Source organism: Palaemon carinicauda, chromosome 10 (genome assembly GCF_036898095.1).
Source record: "Palaemon carinicauda isolate YSFRI2023 chromosome 10, ASM3689809v2, whole genome shotgun sequence".
In the NCBI taxonomy this organism is placed as follows: domain Eukaryota; kingdom Metazoa; phylum Arthropoda; class Malacostraca; order Decapoda; family Palaemonidae; genus Palaemon; species Palaemon carinicauda.
The window spans coordinates 14,836,184-14,858,824 of NC_090734.1; the positions used below are offsets into that span (position 1 = coordinate 14,836,184).

The window sequence follows — 22,641 nt, forward strand, 5'->3', positions numbered from 1 at the left end:
AATTTATATATTCACCGGGTAAGTATATTCAAAAATTTATTTTATAATCAAAATATCATTTTTAATTATCAAACTTAGCCGGTGAATATATAATAGCTGATTCACACCCATGGTGGTGGGTAGAGACCAGTATTAATACAATAAAGGCGTATATGCTCAAGAGTTTTTGACAACTATTCAAAAAACAGACTTAAGTATAGGTACCTGGTAAGGAAGCTGACTCTGATAATTACTCTGCCTCATTAGTCCGCTATCCTCACGAAGCCCAGCGATCCTCTTAGGATGCTGAAAGACTCCCAGGAGCTGCTATATCCAGGGTGAACACCCCTATAACAGGACCTCATCAATACCCTTAATCTGGGCGCTCTCAAGAAACAATATTTTGACCACCCGCCAAATCAAAAAGATTGCGAAAGACTTCTTAGTCTCCCGTACAACCCAAAATAAGATTAAAAATTTCAAGAGTAGATTAAAAGGATATTGGGATTAAGGAAATGTAGTGGTAGAGCCTTCACCCACTACCGCACTCGCTGCTCGAATGGTCCCAGTGTGTAGCAGTCCTCATAAGGAGTCTGGACATCTTTCAAGTAATATGAAGCGAAAACCGACTTGCCTCTCCAAAAGGTCGCGTCCATAATACTTTTAATGGATCTATTTTGCTTAAACGCTACAGAAGTTGCTATAGCTCTAACTTCATGAGCCTTGACTTTAAGTAAATTATGATCCTTCTCACTTAATTGAGAGTGTGCCCCCCGAATCAAAAGTCTAATAGAATAAGACCACGCATTCTTAGACATGGGCAAAGAGGGCTTTTTAACGGAGCACCATAAAGCCTCTGAACAACCTCGTCGCGGTTTAGTTCTGGATAAACAAAATCTAAGAGCTCTAACGGGGCACAGCACTCTTTCAACTTCATTCCCCACAATCTCAGAAAGACTGGGGATTTCAAATGATTTAGGCCAAGGACGAGACGGAAGTTCATTCTTGGCCAAAAAACCAAGTTGAAGAGTGCATACTGCTTTATTAGCGGAGAAGCCGATGTTCTTGCTAAAAGCCTGTATCTCACTAAACCTTTTAGCCGAAGTCAAGCTCACCAAAAAAAGGGTCTTGAGGGTAAGATCCTTCAGGGAGGCTGAATTTAATGGTTCAAACCTGTCTGACATAAGGAACTGTAGGACCACGTCCAAGTTCCAAGCAGGAGTCGAAATATGACGCTCCTTGGAAGTCTCGAAAGACTTAAGCAGGTCTTGGAGATCTTTGTTATTAGAAAGATCCAAACCCTTATGCCTGAAAACAGAAGCTAACATGCTTCTGTAGCCTTTAATGGTGGATGCAGAGAGGGAGCGACCGTTTCTCAGATAAGGCAAAAAATCCTCAATCTGCGCTACAGAGGCACTTGGAAGAGGAAATAGAGGAGGACTTGCACCAGTCTCTAAATACCTCCCATTTCGACTGATAGATCCTGATGGTAGAGGATCTTCTAGCCCTCGCGATCGCTCTAGCTGCCTCCTTCGAAAACCCTCGAGCTCAAGAGAGTTTTTCGATAGTCTGAAGGCAGTTAGACGAAGCGCGGGGAGGCTTTGATGAAATCTCTTTACGTGAGGCTGTCGCACGAGATCCATCAGTAACGGCAGACTTCTTGGAACGTCTACCAGCCATAGAAGTACCTCTGTGAACCACTCTCTCGCGGGCCAGAGTGGAGCAACCAATGTCAACCTGGTCCCTTCGTGAGAGGTGAACTTCTGCAGCACCTTGTTTAGGATCTTGAAAGGTGGAAAGGCATAAACGTCCAGGTGAGACCAGTCCAGCAGGAAAGCGTCTATGTGGGCTGCCTCTGGATCTGGAACTGGAAGGCAGTAAGTCGAGAGCCTCTTTGTCAGTGAAGTAGCAAAAAGATCTATGGTGGGTTGACCCCATGTCATCCATAGCTTCTCGCACACAGTCTTGTGCAACGTCCACTCCATGGAGATGACTTGTCCTCTTCTGCTGAGGCAGTCCGCCAAGACATTCATTTTTCCTTGCACAAATCTCGCCAAAGGAGGGATGTTACTTGCCTTAAATGGAGTTCCTTCTGATCCGTGGACCAAAGACCCTAGCATTCCAGACTGTCCAGTGGAGCTCCCTAACCCAAATCCGATGCATCTGAATACAACACATGGTTTGGGTTCTTGATCGCAAGAGAAAGACCTTCTCGAAGTCTGATGTTGCTGTCCCACCAAGTCAGACATGTCTAGACTGAGTTGGAGATTGGGAAAGAGATACTCTCTAAGCCCTTCTCCTTGTTCCAATGGTTTAGGTGAAAATGGAGAGGGCAAAGGTTGAGTATCCCCAGAGAGATAAACTACTCCAGCGATGAAAGAGTTCCCACGAGGCTAGTTCAAACTCTTACAGAGCAACTGTTTTTCTCTTGCAAGTGAAGGACTTTTAACAGAGCTTGATCCATTCTTGTGGGAGACGAAAAGGCCCGAAAAATCAGACACTGTATCTCCATTCCCAAATAAAGAATAGTCTGGGATGGGGTACTGTAAGTTACGACTTCTCTACGTTCACTATGAGACCTAGCTCCTTGGTTAGGTCTAATGTCCATTAGAGGTTCTCCAAACAGCGATATAATGACGACGCCCTGATTAGCCACTCGTCAAAATAAAGAGAGGCTCTGAATCCTCAAAAAATGTAGAAAGCTTGCTACATTTTGCAAGGGCCTTGTAAAAACAAGAGGAGCAGGAATGAGGCCGAAGTACAGTGCTCGAAATTGGTACATTACTTTCCCGTCCACAAACCTCAGATGTTGTTGAAAGTTTGGATGAATCGGGATGTGGAAGTATGCATCCTGAAGGTCGAGAGAGACCATCCAGTCGCCTTCCCTTACTGCTGCCAAGACAGATTTAGTAGTCTTCATCATGAAGTTTGTCTTGACAATGAACACATTGAGCGCACTTACATCTTAAGTACTCCTGCAGTGAACGTGGCTGCCAGATCATTGGAATCATCCCTGATAGCCTTGTTCCTGCAGTGAACGTGGCTGCCAGATCATTGGAGCCATCCCTGATAGCCTTGTTCATGCATGACATAATTGTACAGCAATACATTGACAGCTGGAGAGACCTTCTTACTTAAGGCTCCCAGGGACCAATCCAACAAATAAAAACTTCAAACGCTCGAAAAAACTCCTAACAGGAGATGGTCTAGCTCTGAAGCCGACCATAAAATCTTGGAGCGTCTCATGGCTAGACGACGAGGAGAGTCCACAAGGCTTAAGAAGTCTCCCTGGGCAGAGGCAGGTACTCCCAAGCCGAGAACTTCTCCTCGAGCTTCTCCTGTGTCACACCAGATGCCCGAGCGAGAAGCTAATTAAGAAGGAGGAAAAGCAAAAGCAGACTTTCCTAAACTTCTCCTGGATTCCAACCAGTCTCCCAGTAAGAGCATGGCCCTCTTGGAAGAACAAGAGAGAACTGACTTCGTAAAAGTAGGCGTCGAAGAAAGTCTAGGACAAAATTTCACTAAAGAAATTCATAATCAAAATACAAGGGAATGTTGGACCACCCTAGGTTACTCCTCTTCTGAATGACTCCCCAAAGGTACATTAGTTGAAAGGGGGGCATCAACTTCTTCAGAAGGCACATCATCTGATAAATCTAAAGTCTTGCGAGAAGGAGATTTATATTCAGAATGACGTGAAGGAAAAGCCTGACAGGCTACATCAACTTGTATATGAACAGAAGTTAAAGTTGGAGGGTCGATGTCACGTTGTGACTGCAGAGAATGTTATTCTACTACACGTCGAAGTAACTGACGTTCAAACGTCCCGTAGTAACAGCGGTGACTGCTGTTCGATGCTATATCGTGACTACGATGACTGACCCTCGACGTCATGTCATGTCTACGGTGTCTACCGCTCAACGTCACGTCGTGTCTGCGGTGTCTGCATCTCAACGTCACGCTGTGACTGCGGTGGCTGCGTTCAAAGCGATCAAAGTTACATCGAGATTTATGCTCCGCATCTCGCTTAACAGCAAAGCTGTCACTAGAGATAACGTCAGCGTGGCGTAACAAAGCTCCTCTAGAAGGTTGAAGACCCGAATCACGTATCCCAGAACCGTGACGTATGACGTACAAAAAGCAAAGGACCCTTTCGCACAGGAACAGGATCGAAAGCTTCTATTGAAGAAGAAAGCTTTAACAGCATATCTAACTTCGGATCAACCTGTGACTGCAGTGGCTGACGTTCAAACGTCACGTAGTAAACAGCAGTGACTGCTGATCGATGCTATATCGAGACTACGGTGACTGACACTCGATGTCACGTTGTGTCTACGGTGTCTACCGCTCAACGTCACGTCGAGTCTGTGGCAGAAACGTCTGTACATGAACGTCATTGCTATGAACGGGACTCTTATTATGACTACAGCTAGGACGTTGAACTTGTTCTGAAGGAACTAATAAACGTTTCAACCGTCTCGAAACTTTACGCCCAGGCTTTTAAAGAGACGAATCATCGGAAGACGAGGAGAAACTTCGTCTCTCCTGTCTTATGGCAAGGACGTGCTTGCCGAGCAACGTCTGATACCTTTGAGGGAACGTCTGTTCGTTGGTTTACACTCCTCACTCCCTTAGGTCCTACGACATTCCTTCTCCCTGGTGCAGGGGAGCCTGAAAGAGGTCTCGGACTAGGCAAGTGACAAGCACGAACAAACGAACCCTCCGCAACACAGAACATGTTTTTTTTTGCACTTACTTCACTGATATCGTATTTTTCAATAATTTTACATTAGACATGAATAAAACTGATTTCTACCTGAAGCACGCAATTCTCCCTTACATCAAAAGGTTAGAATTGCGAAATGAGTCGTATAATGTAAGCACATTACAGTAGTACAAAATGAAACACACATGCAAAAATCAATAAACATATACATATATATCGAATAAAACGAAAATATATAAAGTTAAAAAGATCAGTGACTGGGGAGGAGACTAAACACTAGTTCACTAAGGACTACGTTTTCAATCTCTCACCGTACAGTGCCTTGGGACGAGAATAAAAACTAAAACGTTTTATCCTCTCTCCCCGTACAGAGACTTGGGACGAGAGTAAAAAAAAAAAAAAAAAAAAACTTAATCGAGAACAACGTTACTCGCTCCCAAACTCCTTGTACAGACTTGGGACGAGAATAAAGATCGGATCGTTCTCTCTCTCTCTCCATCTCTCTCTCTCTCTCTTGTCACTCACAAGAGAATGGCCCACTCACCCTTCGTCAATAACAGGTTACTTGACTAAAGGAAAAAACTGAAAGGACTAAGAAATTGAAAATTAACAAGTTCCTTTAAATTAGTATCTAAAACACTTCAGTTTGAAAGAAGAATGAACAAAACGTCAAAAACGATTTACTCTTTCTGCAAAGTGAAACCGTGATTCTCTCTTTCTCTATCGTAACGATAGAGCGCAAACTGCGTAGCATAAATAAACCAAACGTTAGTTCATCTTTGAAAATACAGCACGAAGACTATTCAAAGAATATATTTCTTAAAATATTTTCTAAAAAAAATTCATTTCATCACTCTTACAGAGCAACTGTTTTAAACTAAACAAAAATAAAAGTTGAATGGGCTCAACGTTGTTTAACTTCGTTTTCCAAGTTAGGACCGCCTACAAAGAAAGGTAAAGGCCGCATATAAACAAAAACATAAAATTTATCTTGATGTTTAGTATAAATGGAAAGCTAATCGAAGAGGCCTAATAAAGGCGGGTGAGATATAAAATATAAAATATGCAGTATAGAGGTAAATCTATAAATATCAACAATAATTTATAAAGTGATACAATAATTACTAAAAGCCTTTAACACACTTCCGTACACTGAGGGAAGGGTCGGCCATCTTTTCTCAATGGAAAAAACCAGAGACTAAAAAAAAAGCAAGGGCAAAACACTTTTCCTCTCCTTTCAAAAGCATTTCTTTTGAAGATAGTATTGAATAATCCAACACGGCGAAAGCAATAAAACCAAAACCAAGTACTTCACCAATTCGGTCAAAAACTCGAGGTCATAAAGCGAGCGGAACCAACTTGTCGACAAGACCGACAGAGAAGAACTGGAGAAATTGACAAGTATATGCGGTATCTGGCCGATAGTCGGCGCTGGTGGGAACACCCGCAACCTTCACGGCGATCGCTCGCGAGTTTTTGGAATCTGTCGAGCCGTCGGAGACGTCAGCTATTATATATTCACCGGCTAAGTATAATATTTAAAATTATGGATTTACTAAATGAACATTCAAATAATATCATTCAGATTATGGAAGTACAGGATTTGTTGGCAACGTTAACGTATTATGATTCAAAGATAGATCACATACATAACAGAATTGCACATTTCATTGAGAAATCCAAGGATTATATAGAAGCTATCACGTTAGCAACTAAAGGTGTACTGTCGCCCCATTTGTTGCCTATAAATTACTTAAAGTTAATTCTGGAGAACGGAAGGGATAAACTAGGCTATGTTCCTTTGTTAGGCGAACGTAGGTTAGAATTTTATTACAGCCTAATTACAGTAAACGTTGACAATAACAAGATTAGGATTACAATTCCCTTTGATTCTTCTGATGCCTGGCAATCTTACAGGATATCACCATTTCCGACTTTCATGACGAATCACTCAAATCCAGTAATATCCAGTTTGACAAACACGTATTGATTTCCCCAGACAAGGAAACATATACTGTCATTAAAGACTTAAATCAATTAACTCACTGTTCAGACGCAATGGATAGAAAAATATGTACAGCTGACTCATTTGAATTCCATAAAAACTTAATGGATTCATGCAAGTTAGGTATAGTGCTAGAAGGTGCTCTCTCCCATACAAGTGAAAATTGTCTGGATAAGCTTTATCCCTTTGACAATAATGAGTTCAATTGCAGACTGAACAATGGCTCGTGGATACGATACGACAAGGACGGCTTCAATGTATCATGCTCTGACGGATCCACGTCTTTCGCCCACATCTTTGTTGCAGCAGATGGTTGTATCGGGACTTCCCCTAATTCCATGGTGACTGGTCTAAGGACACTCATCAGAGAACGAGCCTACTTCGCGAACTTCACGTGGACATCTACAATGCCAGCACTACCTCTCCCGTACAATCAACAAGTTGCCAAGCGGTTGATGAAATTGACCAAGATGGACCACCTGTCACCGACTTATAAGGAAATTCTTCACCCCATACTACTAGCAGGATTGGGCATCACGGTGATGATATTTATCGCCGTGAACATCCTTGTTTGGCGTAGGTTATGGTACAGCAGGAAGCTAAAACAGAACGTTTCGCCATGTCCAGGCAAAACTCCTTATTTAATTCAGTTTAAAGCCGTTTGAAGTGGCCACCTCATTCGATAAAGGAGTAAAATGTTGGAATTTGAGTTTGTAAGAAAAGCTGTTAGTACACTAGTAATATGTAAATGAGGAAATTTTTGAACTTTGCATGGTTAAAAATACATTTTTAAAAAAACATTAAAAAAAAAATATAAATCATTTTTTCTCTCGGCATCTAATAAAATATATAAGCCGGAATGTTAAAAAGAAAAGAGAAAAAAAAATAAAATTAACAGAATCTATGGGCATCTAATAAAATATATCAGCCCTATATATAAATATATATATATATGTACGAAACCGTGGTACGTGTACGTACCAGGAATTCGTGTTTGTGCACTAAAAAATTGAATTTTTACCAAGGTAACAAATATTTTTATTTGTTACCTTATTGTGTTAATCTATGTTCCTGACGAAGGTAACAATTATTCTTTAACAAGTTACCGAATCATATATATATCAGTATTTTTTTTTGGTACCATATAATCATTTGCTAGCAATGTACCATATATATGATCTGTATTTATCATGCATTTTTTTTTTCTTTGCTTTGGTAATGTCTTTTCATATGCATTATTGTTATTATTTTTGATGTGCCTATTTGGACATTCGTCCTCATTTGCTTATGGCTAAAGTTAAACAAAGAATAATACATATATCCAGTCACACCAAGTAAACATGTTTTGGCTTGTTGTTAAATTTTTTTTGAAAAAATTGAGATAGCTGGCCGAGCTAATGTAATAAATGAAATAGTTGTTATTACATGTTTAAAACACATGACGTAATATGTCATTTTGGATGAAGATGCTAGCCGTGAGATTTGCTGCAGTCATGTAAAATCATAAACAGGATGCACTATGCAGCCTCGGCAATGTAAAATTTTTCTTAAACGTCAACACCAATGCATCAGTGTGTGAAAGATTGTGACGTCACCGGATGCAGTTGTCTTCCGAGAAAGAATGTAACAGTTTCCACACTGTGTTTAAATGCTACGTCAACTAAGCATACGATATCTGTGATATCGATAATTTAATCAGTTCATATCTATACTTCACCAGAATTGGTCATCCGACCAAACCAGCTCCACTCCTATGATGGAGATGTTTAACTCTGTTGTTTTTAGAGAATAAATACTTTTAAAGCTAATAAGATGAACTTCGTTATCCAGCCTTAACATCTTAAACAACACATACTCAATGTGTGCTTATAAAAGTAGCACACTAATAAATATGCTGATGCTGGTTATTGGAGCATCTGAAACCACTCACCTGTAGCAAGTGCTACAGCTGTAGGTATCACAATGAGCTCTCACTCTGTATGACAGACCCAAAGGAATTGGACAGTAGGTGAGCTCCATTACTCCCTCTTGTGAGGAGAGAGGTTCTTAAGGACAACAATGCTCCTACTGTTAATGGTAGGAAAGGTGAAGTGAAAAGTCTCCCCATTGCCTGGCATAGCTATGGAATCAATGGTGGGCCTGGACAAGACTATTCACCTACATCCAGTTAAAGGAGAAGACCATCATATCGGGCTCACAGCCATTTGACCAACCATGAAGGTATCATATTCAAAAGATGAGAATCGATACTCCTTCCAGAAGAGGGAGAGAAGCTTCCTAAAGGCCAGGGCTTTTCTCCTATGTTATGATAGAAATTATGAAGATAGAAGCAATGCTCACCTTCACCTGGCCTATAGATCCACCTGACTGAACCTTACAAAACAGTCAGTGGTTGAGATCTATCATTCCTTCTGCAGGAGAAAAATCTACATCAGAATTCCTAAGGAATGTTGCAAGAGGCCTCCTATATGATTATAACTCCTTTCTATGAAGTGTCTGAAGAAGAGAATATAAGGAGGGAACTGATAGAGGAGGAAGAGAGCAAAAACACACTCTTCTCCCCCTATTGAAACCTAGGACCTTCCTCAAAGCCAAGCTAATCAGCATGGTCGCTGTCTCTCTCAAAGACCAAAACCCTTGAGGGATACCATACAGTAGATAAAAGAGTACTAATACACGGCATTCCCTTCCATCACTATCTCAACCTCATTCTTCAGAGAGGTAGCCAAGGATTCTAGAACCTATCCTATCCTTAGAGCACGTACAGGCTGTCTCTGCGGCCAAATGTGCTTCTGTGATCAACCATCAATTGGTCGACGGTTCAAATCTAGAGAATGGGTGATCATCCACCCCTTTTGGGTTGGTTTCCTCTCCCTAGAATATGATCCCTCAAATTGTAGAGTCCTATGGGTCCCTTGTGACTGGCTTACCTGGACTCCTATGACGTCTTTTCAGAAGAGTCATTAGAATCATATGGGGAATAACAACAGCGTACCCTTACCCTCAGCTGCCTAAGAGTTGGTTTTCTATCCAAAAGAACTAATCATCTAATAATGGTGCAAACAGCAGTCACTATTGCCCCAGTGTTACCTTGCTGACCAACCCTAAAGGTACCAGTTGGGGTAGAACACTCAGTAGTGCTCAATAGTGGTAGCTGTTATTACAAGCTCAAGATCACTAACAAACCCCATAGTTAAAGGTTACTGTGTGACCTCCTTTAGCTATGTCCCATAACAGCGCGAGAAGAAGCGTAAACGATACCCATATCATGAATAATATCCATATTGGCCTTCAATACGGTGTTGGAGATCAGTCTTGTTAGGACTGCTCACTATAACTGATTTGGATGTCATATACAAAGGCTCCAGATCACTAACTGACCCTGAAGGTACCAGCTGATACGTGAACTCCGTATTGGCACAAGACAGTAGAGTGAATAACACCTCTATTAGCTTACCATAAGGTGCTGGAGATCGGTCCGGGTAGGACTGTTCATCTGCAACTGATGAAACATATGGGGGCTGTCACACCAGGCTCACGATCACTACCAGACCTCAAAGGCAACGGTTGCCAGGCTAGTTCTGTGCAGCATAGCAAAGAGGGCACACCAGGGTAAGGAACAATCCTCCATATTGCAATAGGAATCAGAAAGGTGGGTGCATACGCTCCAAACTTTCCCTGACCTATGGTGCTAAGCAAGAGAACTCTAACCCAAGACAGTGGAAGACAATGACTGTGCTCCCTGTGAGGAGGAAGTTACAAGAAATTCCTGTGCCACAACACAAACCACTACACAGGGGGTTTTGTCACACGGAGAACACTGGGAACACTCATTGACGCTGCAACAAAGGGACATCATCTTGGGAAGACTGTAGGCACTAAGTGAGCCAGCCAGAAAAATATTTTTCAGTATTAGGCTGCAAGTACAGGCAAATTTCAATCCAAATTAGGTTACTCCTTCCCAAGGCAGAGAAACTACCATGATGTAAGATAGGTTACAAACTTGAAAGACAGGAACCCTCCAAAAAGGGCTACCACCAGTAACCCCCTCTCAAAAGGTATACCACTCAAATAAAAATTAAACTAAAACCAACACTTAACAAAAACGAATGTAAGATCAGATCCAACAGTTGGGAGAGGATGCAGCAGCATGGCTGAGTCTGCTGCCGCCAAAGACAAAACTGGCTATGCTGTGTCAGGTGGGTGGGCAGGGGTTCCACCTTTCATCACCTTTCATTAACAAAATACCCTGTTAACAATTCAATAGCTATTTCACTGCTACTGAAGACATATCCCTATTTCTGGGCTCTGACCCGTGCCGCCCAGTGAAATGCTCCTTTAACATCATTTCTAAGGTAAAAACTGCTATGAATTTACCAGAGAAAAATTTGTGTAGGAATGCTAGGTTGAACCCAGCTCGCTCACCTTAATAAGGTGTCGGTATAATACTGGGGCACTGAATAAATCACAACCAGAGGCCTCGCGCCATTTAGATATCTCCTGTCAACATCCCCAAACAGCGAGGTGCCGTTCAACTTCCCACTACTACTAGCAATCCCACGCCAGTGACGTCACGCCTTTAATAGCACGCAACTTTCTAGCCGTATTTTGACTTATGTATGAATTTCGCTGGTTTTTTCTGGATTTACCTCAAGATGCTGGACTCCAGTGTCCCTCCATCTAAGTTAAGTACCAGATCTGAGTTTTGAGATTTTGGAGGGGGCCTTGCCCTTTTTTGCTTATATTATACAGCTTTATTTTTCACGACCCCGCGTGGGTCTTTCATGGCGCCCGGCCCCCTCCTATCTCTCTCTCGTTCGTTCTTAACGATTTTCAATGAGTCCTCCATACTGATTGTTCCCGTTATGAACTTTATTAATTTTTATATTGTCCTGTTATTATGATAACAGTTATTACATATACGTGTGCGTATTTTCGGTAGGTTGGCATGCCTGATCGCCTTCGGGCGTTCTATTCCACTATATTATTACTTGGATTATTTACGTTCGCACGCCACGGACTTGCTTATCATTTTAACGTCATTCGTTTCTTGCATTAGCTCGAGGGACTTTCATGAGTCAGATGTTACATATTAGTTTTCACTTTGTTAGCACTTCACAGACTCTGTGTTATGTTGGTAGCCCTGCCGCAGTCAGGCTGGGCTTTTCTCCGGTCTCATGTTCGCTCCCTCGTTTGTTTTACGATTGATGTATAGTTAATTTCATTATTATTATCATCCAGCACGCCTTCCTATCTTATTTTACCATGTGTTATGTTTTATAGTGTTAGTCTTTCCGCGTGATCATATCATCGTGGGTCTGGCAGGTTGGTATACCTGCTATCGCCCCACTCCTAGCCTCCCTCCCGCCGATACCCCACCCAAGGGCTCCCTCCCTCTCCCACTCCCGATCGAGTTTGAGTCACTTATAGCGCTATGTACCCCTCCCGGTTCCTGTTGATCTGTGAGGCTTACTATTATTATATATTAACGTACATTACTTACTCTTTTCACTACTCTACCCGGTCGTAGTCGTTTTCTTTCCGTCGCTCGTTTGGCCAACGATCGGAGGGAAGTTTTCTGCTCGGTCCGTGGTACCTTGTCATGTTATATTATTTATCAATTTTTGTACGTGCTACTCCCTCGGTCCCGCACGTCACGGACCCATTAAAGATCCCTTCCCCCCTCTAGTGTCACGCACCTCACGGACCTCATATAGATATATATATATACAGTATAAAGACTTTCATTACGGGATCCCCGAAAGTAGCTTTTATACATTACCATCCGGTCGAGTTGTTTAGTTGCGCCTCCGGAGCCAATGTTACTCATTCTTACTTGGATTAACTTTATATATTAGTCACACATATATATTATATATACGATCCTTGTTCTCGACCTTCCCTTCCCTCTTTTGCTATGATCACGGTTACGGTCTGAATTAATTTCAATTCCTTTTACAATCAAAATAGATCTGTTATTTTCATATTGATATTTAAGCACTCCGGACCCCCCGGGGCCCAAATTTGCTAACATTCAATATACTTTATGGCTATATATAAAAGATTTTTATCATGATATTGACATATATATACGTAGATATTTAAGCTCCGGGCCCTCCGGGCCCCTAATATGCTTTCATTTAAGATACTCATGTATCTTTTGTCTTACAGACTGTACGTATATAAAACATTTTTATCATGATATTGATATATAAATCTTCTATCATGATATTGATATCATTTAAGCGCCCGGGGTCCCCGAGCCCCTATTTGCTTTCCTTCAGGATTCCTAATGTATATATAGAAAACATTTTTATCATGATATTGATATATAAATCTTTTATCGTGATATTGATATTTAAGCACCAGGGGCCCCCGAGCCCCTATTTGCTTTCATTCAGGACTCCTGATGTATATATATATAAAACATTTGTATCATGATATTGATATGTAAATCTTTTATCATGATATTGCTATAATTTAAGCATCCGGGGCCCCGAGCCCCTATTTGCTTTCATTCAGGATTCCTGATGGATATATATAAAACATTTTTATCATGATAGTGATATATATATATATATATATATATATATATATATATATATATATATATATATATATATATATATATATATATATATATATATATATATATATATATATATATAGCACCGGGGCCTCCGGGCCCCTAATTTGCTTTCCTTTGAGATACTCATGTATCTTTTATTTTACAGACTGTACGCTGTGCAATGACGGCATGTGCCGCTGTTATCTATCAACCCTGCGGCCATGACGTGTGTCGTTCACACGCCCACTATTCTATCCGAGTGGATGACTTAGCTGTTTGGCATCCAGACAATTGTGTAGTCTACTACACAATGACCTCCACTTTAACATCTGACTAGGTGAGTTCATTTTCATTGATACAGACTTGTAGGGAGTTACGATTAATTTAAAACATTATTAATTTTAAGGCCACTAGTCCTTTGGACTTCCCGCATGCCTTTCACTTCGTGTCTACGAAGTCCTTGGACTTCTTCACTTTTCTTTGGCACAAATATCCCTCGCTAATAGTCTGTTCTCTTTCAGTGCTCCCAACTTGAGAAAGATACAGCTCGGGCTACCCTCAAGATCTGGATTGACGGGTTCGCCCGCAACGTGAAGGCCAAACAGCCTTATATCCTCTCTGAGGAATGGTGTTCCCGTCTCTACCCCCATGCTAAAACTTCAGCTGTGGTCCCCAAAGAGTTGGCGGATCCTATCATCGAGAGGTTCGAATCCCTTCTTCTGGCCCCGGATCAAGAAGAGACGGGCGGCACCCTAACTGAGGACGTCTCTACCCTCAACCTCAATGTGGAACCCATGGCTCTTGACGATCCTGACCCAGGTAGGGACGTAGGTGAGTCAGGTGGTTCCCGGGCTAAGATTCCTATCCCTAGCCCGGCTTTCTCTTCTACTTCAGAACGCTCTTCTTTTCGAGGTTTTCCGGGGACAACCGGGACTGGTCTCAGTCCCCAGCCTGTTATCCCCAAGGTGAAGGCTCATCGTAAGACTTTATATACGACCCACAAGTCTTCCAAAGACCACAGGTCTTCGAAATCATCAGCTTTGAATGCTAAATCTTCCTCCACCAGTGTCTCTCAAGACCCAATTGCTGTGCCTTCAACCTCTCACGGAGTAGTCTCCGTTCCGGCACCTGTTCCCCCCCCCCCCCCCCCGGCGGAATCATCTAACCCGGTGGATTTTTCCGAGAAGATGTTTACTCGTTTTGAGTCGATACTATCATCTCATACGCAGCAATCACAAGAGAGAATAGTTTCTATGGAGAGCCTAGTTCAGGGACTCATGCGCTCGGGGCTGCCACCGCCACAATAGCAATACCCCATCCCCGACGCCTCCAAGCTTCCTCCTTTCAATAAGAATAACCCTTGGAGGTTGGCATTGCATGCCCCCTTCTCGGAGGGTATGTTGTCAATCGGAGATTTCGGTACCCGGCCTCTTGCGGATTATGAATTCTACCCGCCGGGTCTTGAATTCCCCTTCCCGGGCTATGCTCGCCTCACGGAAGAGGCTCTGATTCGATTGGATAAGGTCCCAAAGGAAACTGTTAATTTTCCTAAAGAACAGGCACAGTCTGTCTTAGTCCAGATGTTCAATGAGTGGGATTGCTTGAACACAATGATTACGGCCTACAAAAGTTCATATACTATGTTTGTGGCCGACGACCAGACCCCTACCCCATGTGCGACCAAGATCACAGAGACGGTCTTTCAGGCTATCAAGGAAGAGAAGCCTTTACCTTACCTCAGGGAGACCGACTTACCCTCCCTTCTCTTTCCGGGAGACAGTGAATGTTGGCGGAACGCCCCAGCTACCTTCTCGGTAGGTAAGTTGAGCCCGGACTGTGCCTCGACGCAGTTCAGCGAACGGCTTCCCAAACTCCCGGAGTCTCTCATTAAATTGGAATATGAGTCAAGGTGTAGATTCAGCAGATCCCTTAATTCAGTTGCCCTTTCTGAATTGACTGTCGCCACTTACACCGAGGAGGACCTCCTTAAGGTCCTCACTAAGTCACTTTTGCAAAACTTTATGGCTGACGCCTATGATTTTGCAAATGCCAGGACCCATTGTCGACGACACATTCTATCCGAAGCCACGATTAGGGACGAACCTAATAGGCTCATCAAAGCTCCAGTCTGGGGCCCGGATCTTTTCCCAAGGGACTAAGTTAACTCGGTCCTTAGCGAGGCAGCTAGAGCCAACCAAAACCTCAAGGTTAGGTGGGGCCTGGTTTCAAAGAGGAGATATGAGCCTACTAGTACCCCAATTCGAGGTAGGAAGAGATTGAGGCCCTTCCAATCTTCCCAATTCAGGCAACCTCTGCAAGTGGTTCAACCGGTCTCAGTCCACGGAAGAACTACGTTCCTTCACAAAAGATCTGCTACTAAAGAATGCAATCCAAAGTATACGTCGCTTAAGATTTCACGGACGCTTGTTCAGCGTGCCAAAGAAATGCTCAGACAAACGGAGAGTAATCCGGGACCTGTCTCGTTTAAATTCCTTCACTCGTTGCGACAAATTCCATATGCTTACCGTCTCGCAGGTGTGGACCTTACTTCCCCGTGGGGCCGTCACCACCTCCATCGATCTTACCGATGCCTACTATCACGTTCCAATAGCAAGGCATTTTCGTCCTTTTCTGGGCTTCAAGCTAGGCAAACAAGCCTATGCATTCAAAGTGATGCTATTGGGGCTCAACATACCACCCGGAATCTTCACCAAACTAGCAGAGACAGTAATTCAAGAGCTTCGGACTCAGGGGATACAGGTAGTAGCCTATCTAGACGATTAGCTAATCTGGTCAGACAAGGCCCAGATTTCCTGCGTAGCAACGAACAAAGTCCTCACCTTCCTTCGGCAACTGGGATTCCAAGTCAACCTCGAGAAATCCCGCCGGGTCCCACAGACCAAGTTTCCATGGCTGGGACTACAAGGGGACCTGTGCTCCCATACGCTGTGCCTTCCCAAAGCCAAAGGGAAGGTGATAGCGAGGAATACAAAACAATTTCTCAAGGAAAAGTTGACCTTCCGAAGGAACCGAGAGTGGCTCCTAGGTTCCTTACAGTTCGCCTCCGTGACAGACATCGTCCTGAGGTCCAAACTCAAGGACATAAACAGAGTGTGGCGCTCCAGAGCAACCGCAATACGCCGAGACAGATGTGCTCGCCTTTTCCCAACCCTGAGAAAAAGTCTGCAGACTTGGACGAAGATCAAGAATCTTTCCAAGTCGGTTCCTTTACGACACAAGAAAGTCCAAGGGTTTTGGTCACCGGTCTTCCAACAAATGCACGTCAACGTCCTAGGGGCCGTGGCAGTCTTCCTCACTTTAAAACGTCTCAATCCAGCCAGGAATCTCCATATCAGACTGGTTCTCGACAGTGCAGTCATAGTACACGGCCTCAACAGAGAAGGCTCCACATCAGCCCAAATAAACCACATCATGTTGAAGTTTTTCTCCATGGCGGCAATGCACAAGTGGCACCTGTCAGCAGTCCATCTAGCAGGAGTCCGGAATGAGGTAGAGGACTTACTTTTCCGGACGACTCCGCTAGAGTCGGAATGGTCACTAGACAATCGATCTTTCCAGTGGATACTATTTCCAGTCCCGGGTCTCCAGGTGGATCTGTTTGCGGCAAAATCCAATCGCAAAATAGATTGTTACGTAGCCCCCAACCTGGACCCTCAGGCTTTTGCCACGGACTCTATGATTCTAGATTGGAATACCTGGAAGACGATTTATCTGTTTCCTCCGGTGAACCTCCTGCTGAAAGTTCTGCTCAAACTCAGATCCTTCAAAGGTCAAGTGGCTCTCGTAGCCCCCAACTGGCCCAAGAGCAATTGGTTCCCCTTGTTGCTAGAACTAGGTCTCCGCCCCCGGCGGATTCCCAATCCGGTGTTAACAAAGACAGTGCAAACTCGCAATGTGTTCGCTTCCTCAAGGATTCTGAATGCCCTAACTTTATGGACTTCATGAAGTTCGCAGCCCAACGAGGTGCAAACATCGATCCTTTGAATACTATTTTCCTGGAATCTGACAAAAGGGAATCTACTCTCCGTCAATATGACTCAGCTGTCAAGAAATTAGCTAAGTTCTTGAAAGATTCCCAAGTTGAGAAAATGACGATCAACCTAACTGTGACATTCTTCAGAACTCTCTTCGAATCTGGCCTGGCAGCCAATACCATTACTACAATCAAGTCAGCCTTGAAAAAGATCTTCCATATTGGTTTTGACATTGATCTAACGGATTCATATTTCTCATCCATTCCGAGAGCTTGTGCCAGACTAAAACCTTCAACTCGCCCTAGCGCAGTTTCCTGGTTTTTGAACGATGTTCTTAAGCTAGCCTCTGACACCCCAAATGAAACCTGTAACTATATGGCATTGTTAAGAAAGTCACTTTTTCTTTTGAGCCTCGCCTCAGGCTCCAGAATCTCCGAATTGTCAGCCTTATCTAGAGACCCTGGTCATATAGAGTTTCTCTCTTCGGGTGAGGTTCTTCTCTCTCCTAACAAAGTTTTCCTGGCTAAAAATGAAGACCCTCAAAACAGGTGGTCTCCCTGGAAGATTGTTCCACTTCCTCGGGATCCATCCCTGTGTCCAGTTACCACCCTAAAAGCCTACTTAAATAGAACTTCCACTACAACCACAGGGCCCTTATTTATTAGAGAACATTGAGGAACTATTACCTTTAAGGGAATCAGACAACAAATTCTTTATTTTATTAAACAAGCTAATCCTGCATCATTCCCACATGTCCATGATATTCGAGCTGTGGCTACCTCAATTAATTTTTTCCACCATATGAAATTTGATGAGCTCTCAAAATATATGGGTTGGAAGTCCCCTAAAGTTTTCAAGCGCCACTACCTAAAACCTTTAGAAGCTCTTAGAATTTCCACAGTAGCTGCAGGGAATATAGTTCCTCCTGAAGGTACCGAGTCCTAATCACAACGTCTTGCTCTGTCCTCTTTCCCTCCTGCCTGGCTTACCTGTTGTTCCTACCTGTTTTGTTACTATACACCCTTATGGTGTATTATTTTATTATTCAATTGTTCAATTTCACGAATTGTTTTCATTACACTTGTTCTTGAATCCCCGAGCTGATTTTATTTTGCATTTTTGATTACCAAGCTGGATTCCCACTATTCATATCTGTTGAATTCTACCTACGGATTTCATTATTGATTGTTTACCATGTCTATTTATCAGTCATATACATGTTGATCTAATTTTACGGGTTTCCACATATCTCTTTTTTTATATTAAACTCATCAGCTCTGTTATTTTGTGTTATTCCCTCTTCAGGTAGTTAGCCATATTGGGTCCCCATTCTCTGGTACGATTTCACTGGGTGGCACGGGTCGGAGCCCAGAAAAGGGATTTTGACGAAGGAAAAATCTATTTCTGGGCGAGAGACCCCACCCGTCCCTCCCTGATTGGGCCTCAATGTGGGGTGCTATAAGGAGTGACGTCACTGGCGTGGGATTGCTAGTAGTAGTGGGATGTTGAACGGCACCTCGCTGTTCGGGGATGTTGACAGGAGATATCTAAATGGTGCGAGGCCTCTGGTTGTGATTTATTCAGCGCCCCAGTATTATACCGACACCTTATTAAGGTGAGCAAGCTGGGTTCAACCTAGCATTCCTATACAAATTTTTCTCTGGTAAATTCATAGCAGTTCTTACCTTAGAAATGATGTTAAAGGAGCATTTCACTGGGTGGCATGGGTCTCTCGCCCAGAAATAGATTTTTCCTTCGTCAAAATCCCTTTTTAAAGGATGAAAGATTTGTTTACACATAGGGACAAACATTCAAGGCATTTAATCCACAGAATTGGTACATCACTGCACCTGTTGTTTATAGCTCACTGAACTATAAAGTACTTCACCACAGATGCTATGTTGGTTTTGAGATCACCTTATTATCATTATTATTATTACTTTTATTATTACTACCGTACTAGCTAAGCTATAACCTTAGTTGGAAAAGTGTGATGCTATAAGCCCAAGGGCTCCAACAGGGAAAAATACCAGCATTGTACGGTAAACAATGATATTCAAACTAAAATTTTGAGTTCATCACACACAAAAGTATCCTTATCCACTGAAGTACAGTACAGTAAATCTGAATCAAATGACCTATTTCTCACAAACCTAATACAGTATTATACATACAAAAGGTGTAACCAAACCAATTTGTACTCACATGACAAAAGGAGGCAAAGCTCTCTTTAATACATTCATTACTGGTGAGGATTTCATGATCTTGATATGACAAGACCAACAATTTCTATAGTATCTAGATGCAGAAGCAACTCTCAATCCATTCAAATTACAAAGGCGTCAGTACGAAACTAAATTCTGATTATCAATAACTACCATTAAGCAATTCTACCACATTGCACAAGGCTCTCAAAACCTCTCTGAGAAGCTTATCTCAAGAGCCTGATTAGATAATGTCTGTTATTACCCCAATATGTTTGATAAAACAAAAAATAAAAAAAAAATAAAAAACTTGTGGAGCATGATACAAACTAAAGAGTACTTAAAAACATAATATATCAATGAAATATTATTTCCATTGCTCTATTATGCTGAAACAGGCTTGATAAGATAAGACAAATTATTTTAGTTACTTTTTTAACTTCAACTGCAGAGGCTAAATTTGGTTAATATTCTCCTAAAAAATTAACGTGCTTTAAAAAAAGTACTACGCGATATATCTTAAAAAACTATGATACTGTATTTCACATAAGAATTTAACAAATTATAATTTACTTTACTGACATAATAACCCAACATAAACATATACCAAATTGGAAAAAAAAAAAAAAATATTCCTTTTCAGTGATAATACTACTAATAATATAAAGTAGTTTTACAAAGATGAAAAGAACCGGGTACCAAAGAGATCCTGAAAAGAGCTAGATACTACAGCATACAGATCCCAAAAAGAATCGAGTACCAAAGACATCCTGAAAAAATTGAGTGCCAAAAGGTAATAAAGAGAATTAGGTACCAAAAAAACATGAAAAAATTGGTACCAAAAAGATATTGAAAAGAACTAGATACCGAAATGAGCCTGTAAAGAACCAGATACCAAAAAGACCCTGTAAAGAACTAGATACCAAAAAGAGCCCACAAAGAACTAGATACCAAAAAGAGCCCGCAAAGAACTAGATACCAAAAAGAGCCTGTAAAGAACTAGATACGAAAAAGAGCCTGTAAAGAACTAGATATCAAAAAGAGCCTGCAAAGAACTAGATACCAAAAAGAGCCTGTAAAGAATAAGGTACAAAAAATCCTGAAAAATTTGGTAACAAAATGATCCTAAAAAAACACTATATACCAAAAAGAGCCTGCAAAGAACTAGATACCAAAAAGAGCCTGCAAAGAACTAATACCAAAAAGAGCCTGCAAAGAACTAATAACTAGATACCAAAAAGAGCCTGTAAAGAACTAGATACCAAAAAGAGCCTGCAAAGAACTAGATACCAAAAAGAGCCTGCAAAGAACTAGATACCAAAAAGAGCCTGCAAAGAACTAGATACCAAAAACATCCTGAAGAGAACTAGGTACCAAAAAGAGCCTGTAAAGAACTAGATACCAAAAAGAGCCTGCAAAGAACTAGATACCAAAAAGAGCCTGCAAAGAACTAGATACCAAAAAGAGCCTGCAAAGAACTAGATACCAAAAAGAGCCTGCAAAGAACTAGATACCAAAAAGAGCCTGTAAAGAACTAGATAACAAAAAGAGCCTGCAAAGAACTAGATACCAAAAAGAGCCTGTAAAGAACTAGATACTAAAAACATCCTGAAAAGAACTAGGTACCAAAAAGAGCCTGCAAAGAACTAGATACTAAAAACATCCTGAAAAGAACTAGATACCAAAAAGAGCCTGCAAAGAACTAGATACCAAAAAGAGCCTGTAAAGAACTAGATACCAAAAAGAGCCTGCAAAGAACTAGATACCAAAAAGAGCCTGTAAAGAACTAGATACCAAAAAGAGCCTGCAAAGAACTAGATACCAAAAAGAGCCTGTAAAGAACTAGATACCAAAAAGAGCCTGCAAAGAACTAGATACCAAAAAGAGCCTGTAAAGAACTAGATACCAAAAAGAGCCCGCAAAGAACTAGATACCAAAAAGAGCCTGCAAAGAACTAGATACCAAAAAGAGCCCGCAAAGAACTAGATACCAAAAAGAGCCCGCAAAGAACTAGATACCAAAAAGAGCCCGCAAAGAACTAGATACCAAAAGGAGCCCGCAAAGAACTAGATACCAAAAAGAGCCCGTAAAGAACTAGATACCAAAAAGAGCCTGCAAAGAACTAGATACCAAAAAGAGCCCGCAAAGAACTAGATACCAAAAAGAGCCTGCAAAGAACTAGATACCAAAACGAGCCCGCAAAGAACTAATACCAAAAAGAGCCTGCAAAGAACTAGATACCAAAAAGAGCCTGCAAAGAACTAATACCAAAAAGAGCCAGTAAAGAACTAGATACTAAAAAGAGCCTGTAAAGAACTAGATACCAAAAAGAGCCTGCAAAGAACTAGATACCAATAAGAGCCTGCAAAGAACTAGATACCAAAAAGAGCCTGCAAAGAACTAATACCAAAAAGAGCCTGTAAAGAACTAGATACCAAAAAGAGCCTGTAAAGAACTAGATACCAAAAAGAGCCTGCAAAGAACTAATACCAAAAAGAGCCTGTAAAGAACTAGATACCAATAAGAGCCTGCAAAGAACTAGATACCAAAAAGAGCCTGTAAAGAACTAGATACCAAAAAGAGCCTGCAAAGAACTAGATACCAAAAAGAGCCTGTAAAGAACTAGATACCAAAAAGAGCCTGCAAAAAACTAGATACCAAAAAGAGCCTGCAAAGAACTAGATACCAAAAAGAGCCTGTAAAAAACTAGATACCAAAAAGAGCCTGCAAAGAACTAGATACCAAAAAGAGCCTGCAAAGAACTAGATACCAAAAAGAGCCTGTAAAGAACTAGATATCAAAAAGAGCCTGCAAAGAACTAGATACCAAAAAGAGCCTGTAAAGAACTAGATACTAAAAACATCCTGAAAAGAACTATATACCAAAAAGAGCCTGCAAAGAACTAGATACCAAAAAGAGCCTGCAAAGAACTAATACCAAAAAGAGCCTGCAAAGAACTAATAACTAGATACCAAAAAGAGCCTGTAAAGAACTAGATACCAAAAAGAGCCTGCAAAGAACTAGATACCAAAAAGAGCCTGCAAAGAACTAGATACCAAAAAGAGCCTGCAAAGAACTAGATACCAAAAACATCCTGAAGAGAACTAGGTACCAAAAAGAGCCTGTAAAGAACTAGATACCAAAAAGAGCCTGCAAAGAACTAG

At 41.7% G+C, this 22,641-nt stretch overlaps 1 protein-coding gene across 2 annotated transcripts in view; it reads right to left on the bottom strand.

Moving 5' to 3' along the window:
- phtf (putative homeodomain transcription factor) overlaps nucleotides 1–22,641 on the bottom strand; it is a 157,787-nt gene that overhangs the window by 99,726 nt on the left and 35,420 nt on the right. Inside the window, exon 1 of one of the 2 annotated variants that reach the window (XM_068381501.1) lies at nucleotides 19,479–19,653. The exons of the other annotated variant lie outside the window; for it this stretch is intronic. Within the exon in view, the coding sequence (XP_068237602.1) occupies nucleotides 19,479–19,534 (56 nt within the window). The 5' untranslated portion in view covers nucleotides 19,535–19,653. Of the gene's footprint in view, nucleotides 1–19,478; nucleotides 19,654–22,641 lie in introns of those variants that run through there. 2 annotated transcript variants of the gene reach the window in all.